The following is a 24,505-nucleotide window of genomic DNA, read 5'->3' as shown; positions in this document are numbered from 1 at the left end:
TGTATCAGAACGTCGTTGCAAACCGTCGCGTCAACGTTACCTTTATTGTAATCGCACCGCCACGAACTGTCATGAACATCATTGCGAACGTTGTTCCATTTTTATTAGTTTGTGAAATTTGTCCAAGTCCGAGACCGCATTTATAATCATTTGTACAACACCTCTAACCGAATAAAGTACACTATATAAATAAATTATATCACAATATACTGCTGGTTCGTTTGATAGTGAAAAATTCAAGGGGGTAACTACTAGCTGAAATATTTTCCCACAGATTACATGATTTCATCTGATTATAAATAATTTGTTTCACTGCATACGCGACGTCATTTGGTAAAATATACGATTTTATTTAATATTATACAATAATTTCTTGTGATTGCATATGTAATTATATAGAGATTTCATATGAATTTTATAATGATATCGACTCTGTTCCAAGATTAAAATTGACTCCTTGTGGCCCTGGTAGAAGGGCCCGATGTTCGCGGCGACGTTCTTGATACAAGTCTGTACGCGGCTAAACATAAACGTTGCGATCATTTCTTTGATGTGGCGGTGAAAAACCGACTCTCAGCCGATCGATCCGATGTTACGCGGTGATGTTCGCAGCAGCGTTCGAGATATCTCACATTGCACACATTTTGTTCGCAACGACGTTCGCGACAGCGTTCTGTTACAAGTCTGTACGCGACGTAATGGATATAAGTAAATAAGTGGATTTATACAGACGCAGGAGAAAAGATAGGAGGTATGAGAGAGATAAATTCGTTGCTCCAATAACATAAATTCCACGGACTATACTCTAGCTCTCGTGCGGTTCGTGCTCGCTTTACGAATTTCATGAGATTTTCCCACGCTGTACTACCTCGAGAGATTACTATCTCGTACACGGTACGAGGCATCACGTGCTTGTTAAGCTTCGTAAGTTAACGACGTATAGTTTACGAAGCTTTATCGGGACCAATTAAATCGTGGCTGATTCGCCGACCGAGGTTAATTTCCTCGTTTCTATCCCCCTCGCTCTGACTATTACAAGTGAAACAGCTCGAGCCTTATCGCGACAACCTGTTTTCCAACCACAAACATGTTCCAGAATTTGCTGAATTTGTTGTTATTCTTCGCTCTTTCTCTCAAGGAAATCATATTGTGCAAAAATATTTAAAAAACATTTATCTTTACATAATTAAAGCTTTGCATGTAAAATCTTGTAAAATTAAAGATTTATTAGAAAATAATAATTATAATGACATAATCTACATAGAAAAATAGATCTAATTTATTTCTTTAAGAGAACTTAGGAAAAAATTCATGTCGATTTAATTTCGTAATTAATTTTTAATTTTCTCCAAATCTCCAAATTTATTTTCTCGAATTATTTAAAAAGAAAAGTAGATCAGACTATTATTCTAATTTTTTCAATCCCTTTGGGTAGCTGTTTAATTAATCATGCGTTAAACACGCTACGCGACTCTTCACATATGGATTTTCTGAGAAAGTCATAATTAATCTTCGCGTAACAAAGCCGCGAGGCACTTGTGTTAATAAATAAATCTCCAGGAAACGAGACGTCAGATTCGCATAAAACTTTAGCGCGTTCGCCGCGGCTTTGCGAGATTTACGAACTTAATCTGCGTCAGTATTTTCTTGCACCGTAGGTATCGTAACTCCCCTCCCCCTCCCCCCTTTCTCTTTTTCTTTCTCTCTCATTTCCGCGGAGCATGCTCACCTCGCACGACGATCCCGGTGCCAGACGGCGATGTCCAGAGACGTGGGCCTGTGACCGGTACAGTGACTATTGTATACCGGGCAGGGGAGTATCAGGGTCTCACGAAACACCGGATTTGGTGTAGCACGATGAACTGCGGTCCTCTTAACGACTCCCTCGCCGTTGGTGTTCTTTAGACTCGCTTTGACGTACGCATGCACTGGTCCTTCGTATGCTCTCCTCAAGTCTTTGCACCTTATCACTGCGGGAATTATAAAATTTTGAAAATATAAAAGATTGAAAAATATATACAGGATGTAAATAACGCCCATTAATCATATAGTGCTAGTCCTAATGAAAAACTAATGGTGCGTTCGGAAAGACGCTATTAGCGCTATTTCTGTCATTCTATCTTCGTTGTTTATTAGACGCAAAACAAGGGTAGAATACAATAGTGTCTCCTCGAATGAACTTTAAGTCGAAAAATCCTCTACCATTTTGCAATTTTTACAATAATTAACGAGATATTAATTTCTAAATATTGCTGAATAAGCAGATAAAATTGATGTATAAGACAATTTTAAAATATCTTTCAGTGTTCTTTGTGAAATATTTTGAAGATGTTTCTTAAAGAATTTTGAAAAATATCTTAAAGTCTTATACATCAATTTTAGACATTTTGATCATCGAGTAACTAAAAAAAAATATTATGAAAATTGAAAAATGGTAGAGAACTTTTTGACTTAGTTTTTTATTAAGAATAGCACTATATGATTAGTGAGCGTTATTTCAGATACACCCTGTATATGTATACATGCCAGGTTGGTAGTGCTAAATTAAAAAGATAAAAGTTAAGTTAAAAAGTTAAAAAGTTAATTAATTTTAACTTAACTTAGTTTACATTACATTTTAGACTCTTAACTTTTTAACTTTATTTAGTAACATTTTATCCGTAACTATTAATTTTTTATTTAATTCTTTGAAATTAAGTCTCAGACATAATATCGCAGCAATAGCGATAATTTAAAATGAAGTGAAAATTGCAAAAGTGAGCAAATTTACTAGGTGTTGATCAATGAAATTATAAATATTCTAGTGAATTTGCTCACTTTTGTAATTTTCACCTCATTTCAAGTTACACAATCGATCCCCAGATTTCAATCTATCAGAAACCGTGTATTTCGATGTATCTAGTTTCTGATAAGTTGAAATCTGTTATTCCTTATTACTATCGCTCCCTCGTATTATATTTGAAGCTTTAGTCATATCAGGCCAGTATTCATAGTCGAATCTTATATACTAAACAGTACATATAAACAAAACATGTAAATAAAATATAGAGTATTTTCTAAATGAAGTGTGTATATATGTGTGTGTGTGTGTGTGTGTGTGTGTGTGTGTGTGTGTGTGTGTGTGTGTGTGTGTGTGTGTCATTTCCATTTATGTAAGACTGAAATCCTGGAATCATGAATTAAAAAAATAAAAACAAATTTAACTTTTAACTTTTCAATTACTTTTTCTTATTAACTTAACTTTTTAATTCAATTAATTTCATTATAAATTAACTAGTATCTTAACTAAATTAAATTTTCAAGGTTGTTAATTTTAACTTAACTTAGTTTAAAAAAAAGTTAACTTACCCTGATATATGCTTTATTATATTGTATTATTTGTTTTAGAAGTTTTATTCTATTTTAAAATGGACTAAAAATAACTTCATGTAAAGATTCATGACTTTGTTGGAAAGAGTTTCACTGCATATCAGTGATATATGAATAAAATAGAACTGTGTGTAAAGATTATAAAAAGTAATAAGCTTATATTGAGTTAGGAAGTAAAGAGAGAAATCCCTTTACAAGATGGTAAAAAAACTTTTTTATAATTCTATTTTTAGAAAATTGGCAATTACACCATTTGATAGAGCAATATTTCAGCTTTAAGAATCTTTATTTTTAATTGCAATTACGATGATTTTTAATGGAGTTACGATTAATAAAGTTAGAATGTTCTTTTTCCACTTAATCTGCGAGTAACTCAGGAACAAAAAATCAGGAACATTTTCAAAAAATGATTTTACAGGGAAAGCTTCGAGCTTTTATGTCGAAAATTTGCTTAAATTTTTTTGTACACGCTACAGATCTGCAAAATGAAAAGAAATTTTTGTATTTTTTTATATATAAAAATTACAAAACTCACATAAATTCAAAAAATATAATAACCATTCGAAAGTAAATTAAAAACAAAGGAACGTAATAATTACTGGAAATGTATTTTATGATATATGTTTATTTTAATTTTATCTTTTTTTTTTATTTGTTAAAATTATTGATATGTAACGAAGTAATAAGAAAATTATAATAATTTTATTTTTTATTTATAAAAATATAATAATGGCGGAAACTAGTGGAGATAATAAACACTAACGTAAGTGCGCGCGCTACGGTCTTTTAGACCGACATATCAAATTATAAACATATCAAATTATATGTAGATATAAGCATGTTTACGTCATCTATTTTCGCATACTATACGAAAAAACATTAACAAATATTTACGTAAAGGTAAAAATATAATAGCGCCAATAAATTGAAAAATGTAAATAGAAAATGGAAGTGTACGGCAAAACTCCCGGGTTAACAACTAACGAATGTTTTTTATAATAACTAACGAAATAAGCATGCGGGATTGGACATTTTACAGTTGTAGTCACCTTGGTATCTTTTAGACGTTCTTTTAATTTATATTCGCATGCTAGGGAAGGACTGTCTAATAATGTAATGAAAGAATCAGTAGGCTGTTACGACCTTTGCCCTATTTCATTTTTATTTCACCTTCGCATTCCATTTACCCATCTAGGTTTTATCGATGATAGAATGGAACTACGAAGACGGAAACTTAATGAATAAGAAAGTGAATATGCAATCATATCGGAATAATCAAATCTCTTTACAGTTGACATTTTCATTGTCAATAATCAAAGTCATAGTTTACAATGGAACAATTGTCTGGTTTTTGATTATGGCAAAAACAGCCATATAATAGCTATAACTTTTATATAGCTATGTTTTCCTTAAATTGGGGCATTTAGAAAGACCAAGAAGTTGTCAAGATTGATATATGTGTAGCACTTAACATATGCGGTAAAGTGCAATACACAGAGCATATTTTGTTAGTTTCTTTTGCTTATTATCATAAGTTCCACTACATTTAATTTGGACATGTAATCACTTTAATTTGCCGTAATTACACTATTTCGCAATTATTTAATATTTACAATTCTTATCACTTTCCATGATAATTTACGACAGTGTTTTAGAAGCCAGTGACGAAAGTAATTTTCACAATGCATGATTGGTCCGATTTAAAACAGTGAAAGTGCTTCTCATTTAATTATAAATACAAATATAACATCTAGCTTTGCATACTAATAATTATCGTGTAATTGTTTCATAATTTCGAGATCATTAAAAGAACAAAAAATTTTAATATTATACACACATATAGAGTGTATTAGTTTATTAGATAAAAAGACAATTCCGTCTTTGTTAGTGTTAATTTTTACTTTGACGCATCCAAATAATATATAGAAATAATTAAATTGCGTCATTCTATTACTTTAGAACGTTGAAACTGCTTTAATTACTTACATTTATTTTGTAGTAGGTTTGCCATGTAAATACATACAAATTGACTTTAAAATCTTTCAGTATATTAACATTAGACTTCAATATTTAATTAAATTAAACCGTCTAAAAATAAATAAAATAAAATATATTCGTGTATACAGTCGAATGGAAAATGTTCGTTCATTTATATACATTGTGGCAAATTTTGCATTGTGCGACGGTACTGCGGACAGAAGGAATCCCGGAGAATCTACGCTCCAGGCTCGCTCTTACGGCCGACTGTACCGCGGCACTCACTACTTGCGCCCGAGGCCGTCTGGCCGATGCGGCATTCGCCACTGGCTCCATCCGTGCCGAGGATTTGCATCGCGCGATCCACTTTTCGGCGATTACCACGCACTATGACATCGTGCTTCGAATAATCCCAAACGAATAGTCTCGCTAATAAGCCGACGTGTGGGTTTAATCTGCAAAGAAATGACGCACACACACACACACACACATCACTGTTTGTTGCTGCAAATAATTCTCTTTTCTGATGTAGATATATTTCCTTCGCTAAAATAAATATATATCCGTAGAGGAAATGTTTACACCGAAAAGTATCACAGCATAAGTAGTACGAATGAGATTTCCAGGATAAATTGTGTCGTTGTGCACTGATTTTTTTTTTCGTTTCTCAACTCACCCCTGTATATAAAAATTAAACGGAGATTTCTGAATGACGAAAGATGACGAAGGAGCTGTGATGTCACGAGGAACAACCGCAATCGAGAATGATTAACCGATTCTACGAAACGATCACTAGACGCGTCAGCAAGCGGCGCATCGACCGAATGCGACGCATCTCGCTCCAAGTATGGAAAGAACGGTTAGCAGAGCGAATCGATGGATGAATCTCGTCGTTGAGAATGAGAAAGGATCGCGACTGTTTAAAGACAACGCAACGGTGATCAATGTCGATGGGCTTACTAACCGGAATTGAGTCGCCGGGAGGGTCTGTGGGTTACTGGCACAGTATTATGCCGAGTGCAGGGGTGCCGAGCGCCCTCGAAGCACCTCCTCTCACGACACACAACTGGCGCATGTCTCGTGGCAGCGAAATTTCAGGGGTGTGCAAGGGTGGCAAGCTACCCCATGACTAGACATAATTGGAAAATAAGGAATATTTCTCTTATTGTTAGAAAGAAGCAGGAAATTTTATCTTTAGAAAGTTAATAGTGTTTAATAGTTGTAGCAAAAATTGCACAGCAGTAGTATCTTTTTAATCATTTTTAGGTAAACATTGTGCAAAATTATTACCTTTTTTGCATTATTCTTTAATATCAATTTAGTATTAATGAAATTTATGCCCCATTATCCAGAGATATTAATAGATATTATATATTCACAATATTTTAATTTAAACGTGTCTTTTAAATTTGATTGAAACATATTTGCATTTTCTTCTCCATTAATCCGGGAATAATTATCTGATTTTTTCTTATGTAAACGATTACCTGTATTTCTTACACTCCAATTAAAATCTGACAACTAATGGATATTACTAATTGATTTTCTGATTTATTAGTATTTAAATACTTTATGGATATAAATTTAATTATAAAAATATTCCAGGTGACTATTTCCGAATTAATCACAATATCCATATAAAATATAAATGTGAATTCACCTCGAACGTGTATATGCTCCGCCACAAGAGAACACTCGATTTCGATCGATCCGCGACAATTAGATCTTGTTGGCAGCTCGCCCTCGGGACTGAACTTCAAACATCTTCTGACAGTTGCAACCAAAGGGACTTCCGGAGTTGTCGACACAGAAGTGACGAATGATTTCGAGCTATGCAGATCATCCATCATTGACGACTTGGGACTGTCAAGGTCCCAGGAATTGGTCTTCCTGCTAATATCGTCCTCCTTACGATCTTCAACACCGTAGAAGGACATTTTCATGGCCGGCACATGCTTCTCGTCCAAGGTCGAATCCAGATCTGTCTCCAATGCGAGCTTCTTTACATTTGGATTGATGGCTTCGACTAGCGTGACCTGATTCTCCTTCGTCGAAGGACTACATGTCCTCTTGGCTCGTTTGCCGTCCACCACTTTATCGCCGTCCTTTCGCGGACGTTTCCGGCGAATGCCACGTTGCCTCTTCAACGTGAACTCACCATCGAGGTCATTCAGAGGCGACGTGAAAGCCCAGGACACCGGTGAAGGGTCCTCCAGGAGTTGACTGACCGACGATATGGAGCTGTCGTTACGTGCCGGCGATTCTTCCTCTATTACCTCCGCGATAGTCTCATAAGTATGATCCGTCATTTTCGATTCCGGCCGTTTTTCGCACGACGCCTCCAGAACTTTGTGTCTTTCCTCGGCGTCACCCAGAAGAATTTCCGCTACGGTTTTGCTTCCAAAATTGACTTCTTGTTCTCTGCACACATATCGTGAGTTAATGATTTTTTTATTTGGAAGATTTGTGTCATAATAAATTTATTCTCTTATTACCTTTATACACAATTTCATGTACAATTTCATATACAATTTTTTAAATTTCAACATCGTAATTATTTTACGAAAGCACAATATTGATTCGCTCAAGGCATTATATAAAATATAGCAGTCAAGAATTAACTCATGTTTATTATTCTCTGTTTGAGTAGTAAAAATGAATGAGATTTACAGTAATATACGATGAACCAAAAGGAGTTTAAAATCTTATTTTGCGAAATTATAATATTAGGTTGGGAAGAAAGTTTTTTCATTTATTTTTATGCAAAAGTTTTTCATTTGTTGCGAAATTTTCATTACAATTATATCATTCGCTGGAATGAAGTTTCAGTTTTAAGAATCTGTTTTTTTAATTGTGGTATGATTTTTATCGGAGTTATGAGCAATCAAAGTCAGAATGTTCTTTTTCTTAACTAAGTGAAAAGAAATTTTTTCATCTTTTTCAACTCGTAATTTTTTATATGTAAAAATTATCAAACTCACAGAAACTTAACAAATATAGTGACCTTTCGAAAGTAGAGATTTCAAACTTTAAAATCTTTTTTAACCCGGCGCAACTTTCTAAATTAAGATTTTTTTCACATTTCTAAATTTTTCTTTTTCTTTGAACTTATATATTTCGAAATTTTTTAATTCTATCTACTTTTACACATTATGGGCTTGTTTCTTAATCAATTCTCCATTGATTGAAAAAAAAATTAATTAAAATATATTCATTTTTACGGAAGTTACGGTAACAAAAATATGGATGGAGTCCCAGAGACTCTAGTATGTATATCAAGCGTGTAAAAAAAAAATGTGTAGAGCTAGGGTTAAATTTAAATTTCATTAATTTTTGACGAAGATATTGTATATACAATTTTGAACTAAAAAAATATGAAGAAACTTTCTCCCCAACCCAATATATTATATTTCGATATTTTTAACAAAGTTCTTCCAATAGCTACAGATTTTTCGCCGCACTACTCATATCCGTTGCAGTTTATAATCATCACTTTATTCAATTACTTTTTTATTATTATCTTACCTGTGAAGCACCTCCGTAACTATGTTGTCCATATTCTCATACTTCGGTAAGTCTTGATCTATGGTGAGACTAGACAACTTTCCAACGAGCGGCGTCTGTCCCTGAGCTGCCTTCGTTTTAAAGGGACTGATTGCTTGAGCAAGTTTAGTGTGATACGGTGTCCGGCATCGAGCATGAATCTTGGTTATCTTTGCTAACTTTGGTAAATACGGCGTTCTTATAAGCCGCGTCTTTTGCTCGACGTTTTGGGAATAGACTTTAGTCTTCGTCCCCAAGGGCATCGAACCCGCCTCCATCACGTCTTCAGGGCTGGTCGCCATCGAGATCTGCTGGAAAAAGTCGGAAACATGCGACTGCAGATTCGCTCGTGCCTCATTGACAACATTTTGCGGTAGTTCGTTGTCGCTCTGAAAATTCTTAGTGCAACTGTTCATGAAGAGTGCGGGGTCTGTCGGTAGAGTCAAGGCGGTGGAGCACTTGCTACCAGGTGGATAATATGTGAGCGGTCCAATGTCAGTATCTACTCTTGGCGTGCTTTGATAAAAGCTCTCGGACACTGGGGAATTTTCCCCTGCTTGTGACATAGATTGGCGTTTATTTGACCTTAGATGTGGCTTTGTTGCCTGTAAAATACATTGAGCAATATATCTTTTAATAAAAAAAAAAAAGAAACGCTAGAGGAGATTAGAAGAATCACTAATCATACGAGAAAAATAATTTCAGTCAAATTGGCTGAAAACTGTGATATTTTATAGTTAATAAAATATTCATCAAAAGTCGCTATAAGTATAATAATAAAAAATTAATGAATTTTGCTGTAACATCATTTGAAAGTTGCTATTTTGGATCTAATCGGGTTAAAAAAATATTGTTATATACAATACACTGTTGTTTAACTATATGAGATACTGCTAACTACATTACTATTTTATTTATTATTATACTGAGAAAAAAAGTGAGTTTACTATTACCTGAAAATATGTCCTCAAGTCAGTTCCACTACTCCTACATCTTCTCCTTCGAGCCGGCGTTGTTCTGGATGTGTTCGACACATTCTGAGTAGATACCTGTCTTGTTCGGCAGCTAGCAGAAGTCGGCGGTGTGTTAGATAAGTCTCGGAAAGGTCGGCGAGGAGGCTTGTTCAAAGTGGGCGGACCGTGAGGTGTCGAACTGGTTGTCGACAACGATCTCGAAACCGTCCACTTCAGCATCTCTGAATGCTAAACAAGAAGAAAGATAATGGACAATTTTAAAAATAATTGGAGAGATTATTGATACACGATTTTATTGAAATATTTAAAAATTTAACTAGATACATCTGCAAATAATTTTGTTGAACCTATGAATTACCAAAATAATTATGTAAGATATTCAAGTTAATTGTTAGAATATTAAATATAAAACTTTTTGTAATATTGCTCATCATGTTTAAGTTTTCTACATAAATATTTTCATGGTCCAACAAAATTATTTTGAGATATGTATTTAGTTAAATTTTTTAATATTTTAATATTTCAACAAAATCGTTCCTTCTCTGTGGAAAAAAAGATTTTCTCAAGAAACTTAAAAATCATTGATATGTGTATATCCTATCCGATACATAAAAGAGAATAATTTAGATAATAAGAGACTGAGAATTTTCTCAACGTTAAGCATAATTAATTTTCTAGGCTGTTCTTTTTATGTGTGAATTGCCAACCCTTTAATTCTCTAATATATATGTCAAGTGTTCCGGAAACCACAAAGTCACGAAGCGATTATTTTCACCTCAACACATCACTTTCCCCTGTGTGTTCACTGTAATAACATTTCATTAAAGAGTCCTTCACATCCAATCTAACTATTTCCTTCGTACAAAGGAAGTCCAAGGGCTGGGCTGAGCTGTCATTAATCCATGACGCACGCGTACGGCGTATGTGAAATGTATGGGAATACATGAATGGGAAAGTCGTTGGGTTTTACTAAGTCTCGATAAGGTCGACATTTCGTCAGGTACGCCTATCGGTCTTCCGGCCAAAAGCGAGGTGATCGCTTGTGTCTAATTATGTAGGGAGAAATGTGTATACGACACACAAAACGCGACAGGAAACCTCGCGACGAAATCGAGAGAAAGAAAGAGAGATAGTGACATGCACCTGTCACGACATACGGGAAATAGCGAAACAGGTGAAAGACGCCATACACCTGAAAGACGGTTTCATCAGTTAGCACTTGCCTAGACACCATGCTTAACGATCCCTTAAACGGCTCCTAAACTGAATACCAATATATATTATGGCGCCCTTTTTCTCTTTCGTTCTCCAGAGCGTAATATCGTAAGCGAGAAGAATCGAGTGTAATAACGGTTGAGGAAAAAAGGACATAGTCGAGCGTACAGGCCGAATTATTGTTTCGTTTGGGCTCTGTGGTTGTTGCTGCTGCGCATATAGCCGCTGACTTGCAAAATTGCTGATCCAATTAGCTCGCATGAGCGCTGGTTCATCACGGCCGAGTTGAATCAAAATTTTTCTTTTGAACATGGTATTCGCATAACTTGGTTATTCGAGATTGAAAATAGTCAATATTTTCGTGAACACTTAAATTCATTTACTCTCGAGTCTTTGTAATAATATTAATCTTTCAATGCCTTCCTGGGGTACCAAGTTTTCTTTTGTCAATGCTTCTTTAATCCTTTTTCCATTGCTTGTGATTTTTTATTAATGATACTGATATTGTGATTTTTATTGATGATTTTTTATTACATACATTTGCTTTTTTATTAATAAAGATACGAGTATATATATTTTTAATATCTCATTATATTTCTTAATGTCTTGTATTTCCATTGAAAAAAAATCTTTACAATACCATATGTTTATTTTTATGAAAGTTAGAAATAATCGAATTAGGTTGTGTATGCCATATTTACAATAAATGTATAAATGTTTTCATTTCATAATTTTCCAGCAAACATCTATTAATAACAATATAACCATTAGTTATAATTTCCTACTCAATAATATAACCGTAACAATATAATAACTGTAATGTAATACATATGTGTTACATTACAATCATATTGTTGAGCAGAAAATTATGCTATTGCCCAAGCAGAATAACAAGTCATTATGATATCAAAATGATATCGAAAGGTCTCCAAAATAATCATTAAAAGTAATTATTTCTGATTTTTTTTAATGTCATTTTGATGTTATCGTGACTGTTGTTCTGTTTGGATATATTATTGTTAGTTGTTATATATATATATATATATATATATATATATATATATATATTAGGTGTTGGAATTAATTCGTAGCGTTTTTAATGAAAGAATGTTATTTATTTCACATGAGCATTAAAAAATACATTAATGAAAGTACTTCCCATCACTTATAAAACGCTACGAATTAATTCCAACACCTAATATATACACAGTGAGTGCAAAAAGTATTCGTACAAAGAAAATATTTTTTAAAAACTTTATTTTTAAAAAGTAAATATTATCCAATGAGTCATCGAATTGATGTCGAATCAATATAAATATGATGATTTCAACATCAATTTGACGTCGATTCGATGTTTAATTGATGACCATTTCTTGTTGGATAATTAACAATTTATTCATAAAGAATAAAATAGACTATATGTTTCTTAAAATTATATTTACCAAAAAGATGTGTATTAATTACATATATAAAATATATCATCTGAAAAATAAGCGAAAATTAAAAATTGTATTATTTGAATGCTCAAAAAGTTCACAGACGAAAAATTTAGCTTCTAAAATCAGGAATACATGCGAAGCTCGTTTGTTTATGTTCTACAAATAAGGCTTTTTTTTATAACAAATTTTCTTGTACAAATACTTTTTGCTTTCACTGTATATATGTATATACATATATCTTTCTCTCTATTATAAATATTTTCAGTTATTTAATATTGCTCCTTTCATTATAAATTCTAGATTAAATTTCCATTTAAGACGAAAAGAAGGTGAATGTATATTTAGGAGATCCTGATCTCGAGTTTGATCTTGACCCTGAAGGAAACTTCCTGAAAAGTCACGCGGTCGGAATCACGTCCAGGGCAGCGCGTAAAAAACGGTGGCAGCAGCACTAGCAGTAGCAGCAGCAGGTTTTCACTTTTAACGGTTCGCCGAGGGGGGGGTGCGGCGCATTGTACTAGCTAGGTATAAAAATGCATTCATTTGCATACAGGCTGTTGCCATGCTGCGCGCGCGTTCTCTCCTGTCCTGCACTTTTTCGCGTGCGCTCGCGTGTGCGTGCCTCTCGTGTATCTACGCGTGTATACGAATGTCTGTCGCGACAGTACCACTAACATTTCTACCGGCCTACGCGCATGTAAAAACGGTCTTGGCACCTGCCCATATGGTGGTGAAACGCACAGTGGGTCCCATCTGGTATCGTTCAACCCAGTGCTAGGTGGAACCCCGATGTCGATACGTGGCAAAGACGATGATTATCTGACATCTATGAGGAGGATTTCCTCAACGTATTTCTTCGGAAACCTCGCTAAGCGCACGTGTCATCAGGATGAAATCTTTCGTACAAAAGAATACAGAAATATCCGTTATAACTTAGAAATTTTGACATTTAACTTAATGCATTTATATTATAAATCTAATGTGCATTTAGTTTTATTATTCACTATATATAGAATAGTATTATTTTATTGTATTCCTTAAAAAAAAATACTTATGACCATTAAAAAAATATATTCTTTAATTAGTTTAATTCAATACAGAATTAAACAATCATAACTTGCCGTTACGTAAAAAATTGTTTTATTGGATTTATGAAATTATATTGTATTATACTTAAATTTTGATTAAAAGAAGGGATTCTAATTTTTTCTTCTCTGAATTAAAAGAATCTTTTTATTGAAACAAAATCATTTTATAATGAATTTCTGAAGGTTTTTTAAGCAGTACATAGTTTCTCTTTCAACATTCGTAAGTGACGAGTCATGCTAGGTAAAATGACATGCGGAATATCTAAAACCTTCAGAATGTTCGTCGGTGACGACTTCCTCTTGAATGAGTAAGTACAAGTATAATATAAGCGACGAAAGGTATTTGTCTGTATAATTAGACACTAGTTCGAAAAAAATGAGGTACGATGGTCAACCTGCACCTGTGATAAGACAATGTTTCCGTCTGTTTCCGGTTTTCTATACGATATATTATAGTACACTAAATTGTATACCTAGCATTTTACTGTTCGTACATTTGAATGAAAGGTTTTGCACGTATATATGTATGTCATTTTATTTCATGAGTAGAATACAAAAACAGTAATGTTATAAATTATGGTCTTGACTAGAAAAAAATTATAAATTTTTATAAAAGTATACCTTTTTATTGAAAAGCAGTAAAAGCATTTCCGTGATCATTGTGACTATAAATTATTATGATAAATACTAAGAATTATTTATAAAAACATTATTTACCTAGAAAGAGAGATTACTCGTATTATATATATATATATTTCTTTCTATTCCAGATAAATTTATATTTTTTAAAAATAAAATCTTATAATATTGTAAAGCAAAAAAATAATAAAAGATATTGAAAATTTAAACAGGAATTTTTTATATCAAAGATGATAATATTTATATTAGGTGTTGGAATTAATTCGTAGCGTTTTTAATGAAAGAATGTTATTTATTTCACATGAGCATTAAAAAATACATTAATGAAAGTACTTTCCATCACTTGAAAAACGCTACGAATTAATTCCAACACCTAATAGAATCCATAAAATATTCTTTTATTGTTATTGTAGCTATATATATATATATATATATATATATATATATATATATGTGTGTGTGTGTGTGTGCGTGTGTGTATAATAGTCGTAGCAGATAAGGATGTACCTAATTTGATCACACATACGCCACCTGCATACAAAATTTTTCCCTTCGAGAGTCTCGCCATGACTACGATAGATTCGATTAGAATGCCCATGGAGTTCTATTAAGCGAAACCCAGGGGTCCGTCGTCGTAATTACGAGTGCAATAAATCTTAAGGGCCTTGCGTGTGTGTTGTATAAACGACATAAACATAGAAAGGGGAACCACTGTATGTGGTCCACCTGTGAATATTATCGCTTCATCTGATCTTCGATATGCCCGCTATGAAAGATGATTATTTTTTGTATATAGTTTTACCTCGGTAACAGAGGAAGAACAAGTGTAAAATGCAAAAAAAAAGTAACTTCGAAGATTTGCTTCAAATACTTCAAGAGAAAATCACAGTTTACTTAGCAAAGAAATAATGTTAACAAAAAAGTCGTACATATTTTGCATGTCTTAAGTTACGTTCATTCGAAATTATAATAGGAATATAAAAGATAAAATATTAATAATATTTTAGAAGAAATGTTCTTTTTATAAATTTTTTACAATTGTTTTTAAAAAAGTATCAATTCGTTTTTATATGTATCAATAGTCATTATAAGCATAGTTTAATAAATGAATAAAAAAAACTTTTAAAAAAAATGTGCAAAATAATCTCTTAACTGGCTTACGATTCAAGTATTATGCTAGTCCATCAATAAAATGTGATTAAGATTATCGAAGGGAAAGCTCAGCTTTTTTTCATCAATTAGGATATATGTCATATATTTCAATGTCGAGAAACAGAGACAAGTGTACAAAACGCTAAAGACACTGAATTGTATCACGGCTTCTCAATTCCCCATATGCGCCCCTTTTATAGGCCTATAAGGTGTTCGCACGAGGTGAGTCGCGTCGTTTGAGGTCGCGTTGCGAATGCAAGAATAGTCCCCACGACGAGTGGCCCGGAATAACAACATCGGGGCCTTACACCCGTCCTGACCCGGCTTCTATTCCCGCAAGACGCAAGGCAGGATCGACCTCGTTCCTGTATGCCACGGAAAATGAATAAAATAGAACGACGGTTAAAATCTTGACATGCTTGCAAGCATGGTCGACAAGGACCCTCGTCCATAATGTATACTATAAAAACTGTTTTTAATAAGAAAGAAGTAGACGGATTCAAAGAAGTAAACGAGATTGATTAAGGGTCGGATCTCGCTTGTGTTTTTCTAGGGGACTCTTCCCAGCCTTTGGGAAAACTTATTTGCAAATTCTCCATCTGCTAAGTTTGAAATATGCTACATAAAATATATATATATTATATATATATATATATATATAGTAATTATAAACCTGACATCATATGTTTTTGGAGTAAAATTTTAATTTATCTGATACTAATTTAATATTGAGTTTGCACACACATCTTTACAAATTTTCTTTTAAAAATTTATTTCTCTTCCCAATCTACAAATTGATAGATGGATGCATCTAGGACATCTTGTACACGATATGCCGCTTATAATCTCAAATAAATAAAAATAAAAGAATGTGAGAAGACGTACTTTTCTTCTTCGAAGCATTAATAATCACTTGTCGGAACGAGACTAATGGTGGATACGGCGCGAAAACCGCCATTACAATGCGGATTATTCACGGGCCCGAAACAAGAAAGACGGTGCCATTAACGGTCTTGATGCGCCCCTCGTCTTGAGGTGCGGCATAGAGAAAGCAAGAAATACTCCGAAAAGTAGCGCGTGTCGTCAAGATTGGATCGACATCAAGAAAGGGGTTCGAAATAGTTCCCCAGTCTATCACGGTATCGCGATAAATTTGATATACTACATAGCATGTGCTAAAAAATCTATTCATATAGACACTTCATCTATAAATTCTTCAATTAATTTAAAAATAATTTCTGTTAATAAAAATTTAATTAGACATTATATTTTATAGTTTCTGAATTTTCATGTTAAATATCTTTTTGAATTGTTTATGTTAAATATCTTAGTAATTGAATTAATAAGCTGCACAAAACCCATTATGGAAATTAAATGGAAAAAAGAGATTTGAGAGACTATCTATTTGCTTTTTTATGGAGATTAATTTGCAAACTAAATTGCTTTAAACTGAAAAAGAAAATTTATCTACAAACATTACATCTTACATTTAAAAGAACTTTTTCGTTGTTAAATCCTCCACGTAATTTTAATGCATATAAAAATATAATTTACTAATTTTATTTATATACAGACTGAAGAATGCTAAATGGAATAATACTAAATAAATTTCTATTATAAATAAACATTGAAAGAAGATAATTTAAAATAATTATAGTCTATATTTTTACGATACAAATTATCAGCATAAATTTATTATTTATTGACACTTGTCTATTTTTTGCAATTTTGATATTTGTCCAATAAAAAATTTTTATCTCAAAATAGATATTCTATTAAAATAAATATTATATATTATGGTATTAAATTTAAGAAGTCTTAAAAAGACATTAACTCCTGAAAAAAACTCTCCCTCTCCTTTCTCTTTCTGTTTCTCTCTCTCTTTATTCAGGACATCCTGAAAGCTGACAGGAAAGGGGGAGGACAGCTGAGAGAGGCTCGTGTGTTACCCGATTTCTTTTCAGGACCGCGCAAACAATCACGCACGATCTTACATATGCAAACACGCCCGCCGAATGTCGCTTAACAAATAGTGTCTCGGTCGGCTCACACGGAGATTTGAAGTACCTCGGTGTCTCGGAAACATATTACTTCTCTCCCCCTTCCGACAATTTATTTGGTTAATTTGAAGTTTCCAAAGCTACAGATTTTTCTCATTGCATCTATTTATTTCAATTATCGGGATAAAATTGCTGATACAATCTAATTATTGTATCTTATGAATACTTTCTGCAAACTAATGTATTAAAATAATGTAATAAAATATTGTAAAATGCATAATATTGCACTTGCATTATACAATAATAACTTTTTCTGAGAACCAGAGATTTTGAAATAATTTATTATATAAAAGAGAATATTATAAATTTAATTTGCTTGTTTCCCATTATTTGCCAATAAAATCAAAGAAAATAAAAACGAATGATATAAATATATATTAAAAGGCACATCTATATGTTCACATGTCGATATCTGATAAGGATTATTTTTAAACATCGAACACCGAAGATGATAACAAACCAATAACAATTTTTATTATATATTATATATAGACAGCAAACATTAATATGATGCATCTTTAGTGATACAAAATATGGATAATGTATATCTTATCTGCTTGATATTTAACAATAGCCACTTTTGTGAACTAATCTCAAATCTTCAAATATCAAGAATGAAAGAGCAAAGTGCAAGCATATTACTTTCGATCCTAGAACTTTTAATACGAAGGTTCGCGAGCTTCAAAAAGAGTTGTCTGTAGGACTTATCAAGAAATTGATAGCGAACTCCCCTATATAATCCTTGTATTTCAAAAAGACCCAAAAATGATTCAATGTGTTCATCCTGAACATATAAGAAAGAAGAATAACGGCCGTCGCATTTCAAACGCGGGAGAAACTCCAAATTCCTGCCAGAGAAGATCTTTGGGACCCGCTAGAAGAAGCGGAAAGGAGGAGGCAGGTGAAGACCTCGTACCTGATTCTCTTTCACGTTATCACGAACACACGGACGAGTCGTACACATACGCGAGCATCTCGATGTATATGCCGCGAGCGGTTCCGAAAATACTCTATTCATCGCCCCCTTTTTTCTGAGCCTCCCCCCCCCCCCCCCCACTTTGATTCCGCACACATACTCTCTCTTTCTCTCCCGTCTTCCTTCTCTCTCTTCGACATAAGTCTCAAGACTCGGTTCTGATTTATATTGGATTGACCCCAGGCGCACCTTTTGCTAGCGCCATTTTCTCCAAATGCTCCCTGTGAAGGGGGAGGGTGGTTTTTAGGGACCCAACCGACGACAATCAAAGCCGCATTCACTAGCTAGAGGCTACTACTCGCTGCATCAGCGACAGTGAGAGATTAGGGGAGCGGAGTTTGGCAACGAGGAGAAGGAGACATGCATCTAGAGAGGAAACGTGTCGTGCGATAGAGGAGAGAGAGAGAGAGAGAGAGAGAGAGAGAGAGAGAGAGAGAGAGAGAGAGAGAGAGAAGACGCAAGCCTTGGGCTTCACGCGTTATTTGGAGCACACCTGTCCCCCCGGTGATCCGCGCGTGTTCCCATGTCGCGCGCCTCCCCTATCCGAGTCTGATCTACGTTCCCCATGATGGTGAAATCCCACAAGTGTTAGCAGGCTTTTCCGATCTGCGAGGATACATAAGTTTGAGATCGAATTTCTATGGCCGTTCTGAGGAAAATCATTCCTTTGAAAACGTGCCTAATTCTGAAATACTGCAGAACTGATTAAATGTTTTATTAATCTTTCAATTTTCTTTAGAAAAAAATATAGCGAGCGATATAAAACACCAATTATCTTTCTCTAAACTTTTTCGATTATCAAACTTGCTCTTCTTCCTTTGTAAAAATAAAAAATATAATCTGCTATGATATATTAATGTATAGAGGAAAGCCCCCTATTATGAGATAGCGGCGTTTCTGCTAAATTAATAAACGCTATCTATTGGTTCCACCGTGAATTTATTGCTCTTAGATTGAAAATTATTTAGTAGAAAATTCATTGTTAGATCATGCCTATAGTCATTTTAAAACAAGATTTTGGAATTTGGATTTTTTGGAACTTGGCCTTTCTTTAAGTTTCATTGAGCATTTAAACTTTGTTTATTATTTAATAAATAAATATTTAGCAATAAATTCTTCATGTAGTGATAGAGTAAGATCGTGTTAATAGAAAAATACGGGATATGTTGAATTACAGAAGTTAGATTTGATGATCGTAAAAAACCATGAGGTGTGGAAATCGTAATATGAGATACTCAGGATATTTCTAATATGAAGTAATGCTCCTATGTTATAGTGAAAATCGTTGCTAAAGTATAAACGTTATTGTACAATAATAAAAGACAGCCGGAATGAACGTCGAGTGCCTGCTGCTTGATTCCAACTACCTGAAAACGAGTTCTGGGTATAATCTATCGCATGCTCATTTTTCAACGCACGCTGGCTGTGTTTGTTTGTATTTTAGAAACATTAAATAATGTTTTTTTTTTTATTGCAATACTGATATACTTTACTATCGATTTCTTGGAGCATCTCATATTAGGAGCACAATTTTTTGACTTTGCGATTTGCTCACTTTTTACATTTCTTTAATTTTCAAAAAAAAAATAAAATTTGAATTAAATTATATATGTAACGTTATTTTAAAGCTTATTAAATTCTCTTCAAAATGACCTATTATTTTTTTATAAATTCTGTCTCTATTCTAGCATTTATCCAAAATGAACTCGGCATCTCATAATAGAGGCCTTTCCTCTAATAATTTGTTTATTTGACTAATAATTAAAACACATATGTAATAATATTTGGACAATTAATTTATTGTATTTGAATCCTCATTTGGGGCATATATGACTCTCGCAAAGTATCCTCTTTCGAGATTATAAATCATTTTGATATACCTTGAATTATTCAGACTTGAATTCATGGTCCATTATGTATTCTGCTCACTGTATTCCATTATGGATGTCGATCTTGGATATGTACCGTAATGTACAGGCCGAGTGGAGTCAAAGTGGAATTTAATTTTCAAGATACGATCCACTCGACGATGCGAGAGTGCGCACGAGGAAGGCGGCTGGCTGACCCATCAAACAAGAAGAATGACCCATGGTCGAAAAGAGAACAAATGCGGAGGTCGATTGAGAATAAACTGGAAACTCGCGGATCGCGAGTGTGTGACGTCTCTCACACACGCATATCCGTATCCTTCAGAAGACTTCGGAGAGATATTCAGGACGAGACTCGAAAATAAGGTAGGAACAATAACGGGGAAACGAGTCCTGGCAACGGCGTCCGAGGGGCATTTAAATGGCAGAACGTCGAATCCGAGAGAAGGGCTCCTCGAGGTGGACCCACGGCGGGGTCCTTACCTTCGCAGGAAGGTTTGTATAGGACCCACGAGACTGGCCCCTCCTCCTCCCCCCTCCCTCCTCTGGCTCTCTCTCCCCCTTTTCAGCCGTCACCATCTTCTTCTGCCCCTCTTCGTTGTCGTCTTGCGAAAATCTCCCTACCTTGCCGGCAGATGTACGTGCGAGGCGCACGCGTGCTTGCCCTTTTCTCCCTTTGAATCCCGCCATAGGCCCGCGTGTCGCTTGGATCAAAAAGGACTGTCTTACAATTAGACGAGGTTCTAACATCGCTCTCGAGGACGCACTTGTCCTTTGTTCGACCGGTCGACCGGCGAGGAAGCCCGCTCTTACTTTCCGGACACTCCTCAACGACTCCTGATCTCACCCCTCCCGGAACCCCTCTCGCTACCGCGAGATTTCGTTCGCGAGGTTGGCCACGTTTTCGCATGGTGCCCACGATTTTGCACCGTGAATAAGAACGACCATAAGCTCATGTCCGGCGGATTTCCATATTAACCCTCTCATTGCTGAAGGGGGCTTATTATAATAATATAATATGATAATATGCGTAAGGATATAATACAAAATTATTCTGTCTGCAAAATTTCGCATAACTTTATACCGAGTGATATGAATAAGAGTGATGGAATTTGTGCGTGAAAATTTCGAAAAGTTAATTTGATTTCCCAAATTAATTTCATTATTAATATTACAAAATTATAATAGAATATAAATAATGTCTAAAAAAATGAGTAATATAAGCGTGAATAAATTGCTCGGAAGTTTTGTATAATATTTTCAACTGAACAGTTTAAATAATCTTAAATAGTTTGTTGTATATTTCTCTTGAAAAAAGTTTTATCTGTATAAATTAATTATAATTACTTTACTAATTATTTTTCAAATTAATTGTATTCCAATTACTATTACTAAAAAATTCTGCGAAATTGCGATTTAGTTAAAAATCTATTCGAACTATCTCTGTGTGATTATTTTTTAAATAAATGTTTTAAAGAGTGCGTATTTGTTCAAATAAATAAGTATAAAATTTCTCTCTTTTCATTCTCTCTTTTTCTTTTCCAAGTAATGGAAAAAAAGCTGCATATCCGAGTTTCTATGCAGATATTAATCATATACATATATGTAGATATATATATAGACAGAAATATAAATCAGTCACGCTTTAAATAAATTGTACTAATTCCGATTAATGATTGTCGTGTCGATGGAAAAATTGATATTGCTTCCAACTCATTAATAATTTATCCTCTGTTTGCTTCTAAAAGTACGAATCTCAATATTCTCGATAGATGAATCTGTGATGATAGATACGTTCGATCAGTGATTCGTAAAAATTCGAAAGAAAAGAAAGGATGATTTACATAAGAGGGAATCCCTAGGTACTCCGCCTGGGAAAGTGTTAAACAATCGCGCACCGAGACGGATTAATATGACAGATAAAAGAGGGCACAGTCTGAAAAGGGATAGAGAGACTCGTGAAAGAAAGAGAGAGTGCGCAAAAAAAAGAAAAAAGGAATGAGCGCACCCTTCTTAACCATACATAATAGCTGCAATGTACAAGCAGGCAGGCGCCATTGTTTCACCGGTAACTTTCAGATCTGACGTGAACAAGGCACAACCGTCGAGCAATTACGGCATCGTTTACTCCCTCGAAAAGAAGAGTCATGAGATTTCTGACAACGTGGAAGTGAAGTGCGATTTTCTGAAACATATCTCTTAGAGACATTATGACAGTTACATGAATCTTCAAAAATGCATCTTTCCAATTTATTTCAAATTTCTATTCTTTTTTTGACAAAAATTAACATTTAATTGGATAATGTTACATAAAAATGTGAATCAATCTACGAAATTTAAAAAGTTTTATTGTACATAGTTAGGATTAAAAAATGATACATTTTTGTTAACTTTACTCTCAAAATCTTTTATATTAAATATATTCATTTATCGTATTGTTTAGTAATGAATATAGAAATTTTTATCACACAACTAATCTCGATGATTATACACTTGCAATTAAAAATAAAATTTATTAAATATTTATTAAGTTATATTGACTACCTTAGTAGTTAAATCAGGAACTAAATTCTCGAATAAAATAAAAATATATAATTAATTTATAAATAGAATTTTTTATTTAATTCCCTGACATTTCTAATTCATAATTTTAGACATTTTTAAAGAAATTTTATTCCAAATTTAATAAAAAATTGCAAAAAAAGAGTCTGTAAATTTATCGCAATAGTTACAATAATATAATATAAATATAATATAATTTAAAATTTTAAGAAAAATATAATGAAATGACTGTCAATCCTAAGCTATAAGTTATTATTAATTAAAGACAAGAACAATTAAGTGTATAAAAAATATTTTGCCAGGCAAAAGAAGCGCGAAATTTTTAAACATATTCTCTTCACATTCCATCGAGGATGCATTCCTCTTTCTTTTACTAATCTCGAGTATCACACTTCGACCTCTGCGTTGAGCTTCACGAAACCGGTCTGCACCCACGATCTCTCCTCTGCACAACGAGAAAAAAGAATATAAACGAGATAGGCTACTCACTGCGTCCTTGGCACCAGAAAGTTCAGCTAAACATCAGACACAGCAACTAAAAACGAATCACTTTTCCGAGATCACGATGTCCCACATAACACGATTTTCAATTGTCTACACTGTTAAGAACACGTTCGAAGTGTCGTGAGGCACTAAGGTGCCCGTAACGTGGCACTTCAACGGCCGCCTCTACACTGACGAAGTGGGGTGAGAACCGGGGCCTTATGTAGAAGGGGTCCGTAGGTGAACCCACAGAACAGGAGAGACCAGCTTGCTGTCCCTGTTCCTCCTGCTGATTAAAGGTCCTTCTCTGTTCTTTTTGTACTGTATTCCCCTACTATAAACCTTGCTTGACCACGTCGACCACTCTAATCCCAGGCGAATATCAGAAATCCAATGATCTTCCAATGATGTCAAAGATGTTGGTGGGTGTCTCGATCATCTGATCGTATATTCATATCCTTTTTGTAATCAAATGCGAGATGAATAAATATTAAACTAATAATCATGAATTGTATATAAATAAAATTTTTTACTTAGAAGCTTTTGTGATCGTTTATGATAACTTTATTTTTGAGAAAAAATATTGCGGTAATAGGTACTTTTAAAAATTATATCCGCCTGATATCGATTGGCGGATAAAATCATTATTATTGATATTTTTAGAATTAAAATATATCAACAGAATAGAGTCCCATTAAAACCACAAATCACTCATTTTGTATCAAAAGATTTTGACTTGGTTGACCACAAATAAACGAAAACCTCAAAGTCAAGTGACCGCCAATATCACGGCCGTTGCTCCGAAAAGATGCGAGAATTACAGTAAGACCGATCCTAAGGAGACGACCTAAGGAGTGTCCTTTGTGAACTCCCGCGCTTGGCACGTGCCAAGGACACCCGCCACTTCCTTTCTTCGTCTTCCATTCAGAAGCTCCAATTACTCGGACAGATTCGTCCTGTCCCTGACCTGGCGGTCTGGGTCTTTTAGTCTAAGATTCTTGACAGATCCATTATGAACCATTGAAGTCCGATGTAACAGCTGATAGTTTATGCCAGCTGAAAATTGATAACATGCCGGTAAATTCTTCTATCCACCTTTTTCCACCTTTTTCCATAACACATCGGGGCTTCCGCCAGAAGGCAATTAATACGAATAAAAA

The 24,505-nt window shown here is 34.1% G+C and overlaps 1 protein-coding gene across 4 annotated transcripts in view; it reads right to left on the bottom strand.

The window, feature by feature from the left end:
- Positions 1–24,505, bottom strand: part of PsGEF (Protostome-specific GEF) — an 85,224-nt gene that overhangs the window by 12,042 nt on the left and 48,677 nt on the right. For 2 of the 4 annotated variants that reach the window (XM_087409282.1, XM_087409284.1), the window contains exons 3-6: positions 9,843–10,091; positions 8,872–9,494; positions 7,007–7,767; positions 1,730–1,970 (exon numbers count right to left, since the gene is read on the bottom strand). In XM_087409282.1, coding sequence (XP_087265408.1) covers positions 1,730–1,970; positions 7,007–7,767; positions 8,872–9,494; positions 9,843–10,091 — 1,874 coding nt within the window. Of the gene's footprint in view, positions 1–1,729; positions 1,971–7,006; positions 7,768–8,871; positions 9,495–9,842; positions 10,092–20,312; positions 23,621–24,505 lie in introns of those variants that run through there. The other 2 variants (XM_087409283.1, XM_011060723.2) reach the window with 2 other exon arrangements.

This window comes from Acromyrmex echinatior, chromosome 9, assembly GCF_024713525.1.
Source record: "Acromyrmex echinatior isolate Ae372 chromosome 9, ASM2471352v2, whole genome shotgun sequence".
In the NCBI taxonomy this organism is placed as follows: Eukaryota; Metazoa; Arthropoda; class Insecta; order Hymenoptera; family Formicidae; genus Acromyrmex; species Acromyrmex echinatior.
This window is presented reverse-complemented; position numbering and strand designations above follow the sequence as displayed.